The sequence below is a fragment of the Podarcis melisellensis genome (assembly GCF_964234715.1).
Source record: "Podarcis melisellensis genome assembly, chromosome: 5".
Lineage (NCBI taxonomy): Eukaryota > Metazoa > Chordata > Lepidosauria > Squamata > Lacertidae > Podarcis > Podarcis melisellensis.
The window spans coordinates 99,277,230-99,284,169 of record NC_138537.1 but is presented as its reverse complement, the minus strand read 5'-3'; the positions used below and the strand labels follow the sequence as shown (position 1 = coordinate 99,284,169).

General features: G+C 47.1%; 1 protein-coding gene across 2 annotated transcripts in view; it reads left to right on the top strand.

The window, feature by feature from the left end:
- Nucleotides 1-342: 342 nt before the first annotated feature.
- The window catches only part of LOC309370987 (protein mono-ADP-ribosyltransferase PARP12-like), a gene marked incomplete at its 5' end in the record, with an annotated part of 28,905 nt that continues 22,307 nt past the window's right edge, over nt 343-6,940 (top strand). Inside the window, 2 exons of one of the 2 annotated variants that reach the window (XM_081913298.1) lie at nt 343-623; nt 5,693-5,825. In XM_081913298.1, coding sequence (XP_081769424.1) covers nt 343-623; nt 5,693-5,825 — 414 coding nt within the window. Of the gene's footprint in view, nt 624-2,602; nt 3,040-5,692; nt 5,826-6,940 lie in introns of those variants that run through there. The other variant, XM_081913297.1, reaches the window with a different exon arrangement.

The window sequence follows — 6,940 nt, the reverse complement described above, 5'->3', positions numbered from 1 at the left end:
ATGCAAAATCTTCAATGCCTCGGAAGAGCCCCATGCAGTGGCTTCCATCCAAGGCCGGCGGGGCCCGGCGAGCTGTTGCTCCTTTTTGCTTTCCATGTATTTCTTCTCAGTAAAAAGGCAGGCCCGGCCCTCGCAAATGGGGGTGCGGAGAGGGTGGCCCGGAGAAAAAAGTTTGCTGGCCAGTTGGCATTCTGGGAGCAGCTGGAGGTGCCCGCCACGGCCCGCGTTCCCACGTGCGCCGTGACGGAGCCTCCCCGGGGCGGAGCGGGCAGGCCCCGCCTCGGCTGCCTTCGCTTTCGTTTCCTGGCGTTGGCGCGGCGCTGGCCGGAGCGCGGAGCGAGCATGTCGGACCCGGCCGTGTCTGGCTTCCTGGCCAAGCTGCTGTGCGCGCACGGGGGCCGCCTGGAGCGAGGCGCGCTGGGGCAGCAGCTGGAGCTCCCCGAGGAGCAGCTGCGCCAGATCCTGGAGGAGGCGGGCCAGGAGAGGTTTCTGGTGCGCGCGGAAGGAGCCGCCACTTGGGTGCTGGCCGTCTCCCCGCTGCGCCTCTGCGTGCGCAAGGAGTGTCCCGGCTGCCCGCAGCTCCACCTCTGCAAGCTCAACCTCAAGGGCCGCTGCCGAGCCAGGTGAGGGGGCTCCGGGCGGGGGGGGGGCGTCGGAGAAAGTTCTCTCGGGATGGGGCCAGACCCGGGGAAGGGCAAGCAGCCTGGCAGGCGGGGCCCGCGACTCCCATCCTAGGAGCCCACACAACGCAAAACACTCGGGCTGGATGGAGGTGTTATTTTGTTTTTATCTTATATTTTGGAAATGCACATCCAGCCCCCCCTAAGTTCTTTGGGGGCCCCCAAGAGAGCGGAACCCTAAGCTATAGCTTGTTTAAGCATATGCATAAATCCGGCACTGGCCATCCCAGATGCCTGACGCGTCTCTTGCTTTATTTAAAACGCTTATTGTCTTAACAATAAATAAAGGTGGTTTGGGGTAGGACTTGGGAGGCCAGATCCCCACCCAGCTGCGCGGCTCAGTCTCACCTGCTGTTATTATTAAAATTTATATGCCCCCCTTGACCCAAGGATCACAGGCTGGTTGCCAGGAGGCAGAGGAGCAAGCACATCATCTGAAACTCCTTGGAGGAAAAGGGGGGTGTATGGGCGTAGCCGGGGGGCGCAGGGGGACAGAATCAAATCTGAGGTTCTGCCTGCCTAACAAAAGCCTCCCCCCCCCCAAACAAAAATCCTGGCTATGCCCCTGGTGTAGATGTAAATGCAATAAATGATTAAATCCAAGTGCTTTGGATTCCACTGTTACTAAGAGTTAATCCTGTACTTAAATCCCAGAAAGTTAAAAGTGCTTAACTCTCCCCCCCCCATGGCGTTCTCCTTTCTAACCGTTTGTGTTTCTTTAAAATATTAAATATCTTCTGTAGATAATGAGAGCCAACAGTGCTATAATGATGAGATGAAGCCACCCACAAGTTAAGGGATTTTAGCATCTTACTGAAATCTAAGGGATTTGGAAGTGCTTCCAGTAAATGCCTTTCTGGAACTAGATTAAAATGGGGGTCAAATGCTCTTGACAATACTTGAGTTGCAACTTGTAATGTTTATCCATACCCACTCAGAAACAATCCTCTATCCTGAAAAATAATGCCATGCCGTGCTTTATAAATCAAAGTGTTTGGGCTATTTAGTTTAGCCCTGAGGGTGGAAGACTGATGCTGACTAGGCAAAATAAGATGGCATGCACACATTACAGTACTGTGTTTATGTGAAGCTAATGGGCCATCAAATCTATGCACACCTCAAATTTCAAAACCTTGAAACCAAAAAAGTATTTGCTGGCGCCATCAAATCTAAAGTGTACCCTAATTTTCATGACATAATTTGGCCAAAAACGGTACGCATTACATTTGAGTAAATACAGTATCCAGGGAACTCACAGAGCTACAATTCCCAACACCCATAACAACCATAATTCCCAGGATTCTTTGTGTGGGAGGCAGGTGCTTTTAATGTCTAGTGTGGATGGAAATATGTCTTAAATTGTAAAATCAAGCCTGTTTTCAAACAGAGTTTGTGGCTGGACATGTACTCTGCTTTGGCACTCCTGCATATAATACTTTATTTAACATTCAAAATAGTATTTATAGTATTTAACATTCAAAATAGTTGATACAGTGATACCTCGGGTTACAGACGCTTCAGGTTACATACACTTCAGGTTACAGTCTCCACTAACCCAGAAATAGTACCTCGGGTTAAGAACTTTGCTTCAGGATAAGAACAGAAATCGTGCTCTGGCGGCGCGGCAGCAGCAGCAGGAGGCCCCATTAGCTAAAGTGGTGCTTCAGTTTAAGAACAGTTTCAGGTTAAGAACAGACCTCTGGAACGAATTAAGTACTTAACCCGAGGTAGCACTGTAATTAAGTTTATAAAATGGCTACCTTCATCTGAATGGAAACTTGGTGAGGAACCACCCATGTAGCTTCTGTGAGGGTCTGGTGATTCATCATTTGTGAATCCTGCTGCCCCCAAGTCACATGAGAAGCGAAACTGAAGGCCAACAGAACTAGCAGGAAGGAACCGAAGGGCAGAGTCTACAGGTGTTGAGTTGCTAGGGAGCTGCTGCTGTGTTTGGCTTAAGTTTCGATTCTCATGTGAGCTGGACTGGGAAAGGTGGAGCCTAATCTGTGCTGGAAACTAAACAAGCCTTGTAAGTACAAAGGAAGGCAGATCAGAGAAGGAACATGTCCGACGCCGTTGTGTGCAGTTTCATCACAAAGATCCTTTGCTCTAAAGGAGGGGGCTTGGGCTTCAGTGAGCTCCCCTCGCTCTCGGGGCTGCCTGAGCGCCAGCTAGAGGAGATCCTGCAGGATGCAGGGAAGGACAAGTTTCTGGTTGTCCCCCGGGACTCCTTGCGCCAGGTGCTGGCTGTGTCCCCAGTGCGGCTCTGCCAGAGGAACAGTTGTGGGGGGTGCGAAAACCTCCATATCTGCAAGAACTACACCAAGGGCAGATGCTTCAGGCCGGCTTGTGGCAGATGGTGAGTGTGAAGGAATGAGAGAATCTGTTGTTATGGCACAATGATAAACTGAATAGCAGGGAAATCAGCATCTTACAAAGGGAAAGCTTGTGGCTTGGTCTGTCAGTCCCCCTCCTTGCTCGCCACAAACACAAATGTGCCTAGGCAAACTGATTTGTGACAAGAAAATCCTCCAACTTTGAGGATACACCAAATTGCTGACTTTTTTTTACTGAGTGAACTCTGGCTTCTCGGATTTCAGCAGGCATTGCCTACCAGTGTTTATCAAATGTGAGTCTCCAGCTGTTGTTTGACTACAACTCCCATCATCCCTAGCTAGCGGGACCTGTGATCAGGGATAATGGGTGTCTAGTTCAACAACAGCTGGTGATCCAATTTTGAGAAACACTGGCCTACACGCTACCTTCAAGAGTATCTAAACGACTATAAAGTGCTGAACACCTGAGTTTTGTGAGGGGTTTGAGAGAAGAAATGAAAAGTGAAGTTCTCAAGAGAACTGAATTCTTTGCCCACTACCACATTCTATACTTTTATGTATACCTGCGGAATTGCAACATATAAGAACCCTGGATATGCCACAGTAGAAGTACTACTAGTAATTTCTATATGAATTGTATTTAGATAATTTTGCCCTGAAGCAGAAAGGGATGCCCAGTCCTTCGGCACCAGTGTCAGATTTTTTCCCTTTTTCTTTCTTTTTATTTGAAAACAATTAATTTTCTACAGTCTTAACATCAGAAGGTTTTACAATGATAATAACCCAAATACAGTCAAGAGCATATCTCATATGTTTTCAGTAAGTAATGTGTATTGGGGGAGGGAGGAATTGGGGTGCATCTGGAAAACTGTTAAGGATATATATGTGACTTAAGAGGTTAAAATGATGGGCTCTAAAGAAGGAGAATAGTATTAATGAAGAGCAAAACAAAGGATTTTGTGAAGTATTTGGTACTACTGAAAACAGTGTCAGATTTTCTAGTGTCAGCATTGCGTGGGATTCCAAATACAGTTTCAAGTTCCTATGTGCTTCCAGCAACAGAGGTTTAGCTGTCTGGGTGACTACTAGGTAACAACTGTTTTTTCCCCACTTGTATTTTTTTCATGAGTGCAACTTAAAGGCACAAACTACACAAGCCCTTGTAGTCAGAGTTAATGAATTTTTCCTCATTTTTCTGAGGTGGAGATTTTGTGTGACTCATAATATTGTTGGTCCAGGGTTGATTTGTTTTGTACAAAAGCCTTTTCATTTATTTTTTTTACCTATATAACCAGTCCTGCAAGGAAGATTTCATGAGTCCCCTCTGCTGATCCATCCAAGCAATGTTATACATTCTATTGTCCTAAAGAAGCACTGGGAAATCCTCTCCGCTTCCTTAATTTAAGACTAGAATGAGAAAAACACAACATAGCCTGAGGGGTTGAAAGACAAAGCAGAGAGATCATGCAGTTCAGCCATGGCTGGTGAACCTGTGACCCAGATGTTGTTGGACTCCAAGTCCCATCAGCCCCAGCAAGCATGGTCAATAGTCAGGGATAGTGGGAACTGGAGTCTAACAACATTCTGTAAAAGCACAGGCTTCCCATACCTGATCTAAACAGTCAGGTTGGAGCAATTCTAAAACAAGTCATCCCTTGTATGAAGAAGGTGGTTTTTTAAAGTCTGAGCTGTTTGCTTGTGCTTTTAAATACCATCGTCACTAATCTCTTGGGTTGTTCTTGTAAAGTATCCTGTCAGTCAGACTTTGACCTCGGTTCCTCAGAGTAAACACTGAGCAGAATTTGTTTCTAGGAGCAAAAATTCAGCTCCTGGATTGTTTGGGCCTTGAATCAGATTCCAAAAGGAGAACCAAGAGTAGACTCAATGGATTGGAATCTGCCAGAAATAATGCATTAGGTGCAGACACTGAAATGGTACCTTAAGCTGAAATCTCACAGCATGAGAATTGGGTGGAAGGTATTCAGTGTGATTACTAATTTACCAGCCTTATCAGTGTGGTGACTGACGTGTGTATCTAGGAGGAGGATTTGCATTTTGGAGCAACCTTGAGCTATGCTGTGCAATGCTGACCACACAGTGGTGGAGAGCAGGCTCTTCCCTCCCCACAGCAATAGACCCCCAGGCAGTGCTTTGCCTTCAGCTGCAAGAGTGAGTGGCAACTATTCACCTCAATGAGGCACTCAAGGACACGGTTGTGGCACAAGCTAAGCATTCTCTCTGCCATTATTGATGTTTGCCATGCTGAGGATCTTCAAATGTTTTACCTCACCTTGGCATTTTGTTTCTTGGTCACTTTAAAGTAGGGAATCTATGGCCTTTAAGATGCCTTTTTCCACAACTCCCATCGTTCCTGACTATTGGTCAAGCTTCCTGGGGCTGTTGGGAGTCCAAAAATATCTACAGGCCAAAGTTTTCCCATCCTTGGTGTAGAGTATGCAAGAATTTGGAAAATGTGTTCAATAGAACAGAATAGATAATACAATTTTTTAAATAGTATATTATTTCAAGGAACTCAGGTTATTGTACAAATTCAGGATTTGTAGCCTACAAAAAAGTGAAGGGTCCTTGGAATATATAGACTCTCACTCCACATGCATATTCCCAGGTATTTCTGATACCTTGATTATGATTTTTCTCCTTTTACTTTTATCCCAGGGCATGCAAGTATTCTCATGAAGTTTTTTCAGAGGCTAACCGAAAAGTCCTGAAGGCTCATGAACTTTCTGGGCTCAATGAGAATGAACTGCGTGTTCTCCTCCTCCAAAATGATCATTTTCTCTGGCCTGATGTAAGTTATGAAAATACTGTAGCATCACCTAGATGTTTGTTTGCCCTCTTCTATAGGTTGCCTTTTTAACAGGTTAAGGTGAGGAAACAGAATGGATGATGACAAGAAATTTTTGTAGAATTTCTGCATTATGAAGTTAGATGAGACAGGGTTAGCCACATTTGTTTAATCGCGTTTCTGTCCCACTCATGTGTCAAGAACCTTCACTACAAAATATGTGCATGTGTAACATGGTCAAAATTCATTGACACAGGTCACACATTACTTATAAGCATAAGAAGAGCCTTCTAGATCAGGCCATCTAGTCCACCATCCTGTTTTCATGGTGGCCAAGCAGATGCTTATGGGAAACCTGGAAGAAGGACTTCAGCCAAAGAGCTTTCTCCTCACTTGCGATTCTCAGCATCTGGAGGAATGCTGCCCCTGACAGAAGAGGCAAAGCAGAGCCATCGTGGCTCACGGCCCTTGCTAGCCTCATCCTCTGTGAATCTGTCTAATCCTCTCTTAAAGTTATGCCACTCCCAGGCTTGTTTTTGTTTGTTACCATGGTGTGTGTTTTTATATTGAAAACCACCGTGCGGTCCTCAGAAGGACACCGTAGAAATTTAAATTTAAAAGTACCGTATTTTTCGCTCCATAGGATGCTCCGTCCCACAGGACGCACCTACTTTTTTTTGGGGGGGGGGGAAATAAAGGAAAATTTTTTCCCTTTATTTCCCCCCCAAAACCAGGTCGGGGAACAGTGGGATGGTGGCGCTGCGCCTCCCCGCTATCCCCCAAGCTTGTGGGGCTGGCCGATGTCTGTCCGGCGCGCGGGGCGCTCTGCTTCAGGGTGCCCCGCCTGCTGGGCGGCAGGCTGCGGATACCTGCGCGAAGCACAGGGCGTCCTCCGGAGGGCGCCCCGTGCTCTGCGCTGCCGGCTGCCGCACGCAAGCCTTGCGCGCCCGGGGGGAGTTCCCCCCGGGCACGCAAGGCTTGCAGATAGCTTCCTGGAGCCTGGAGAGCGAGAGGCGTTGGTGCGCACTGACCCCTCTCGCTCTCCAGGCTTCAGCGAAAGCCTGCATTCACCCCATAGGATGCACACACATTTCCCCTTCATTTTTGGAGGGGAAAAA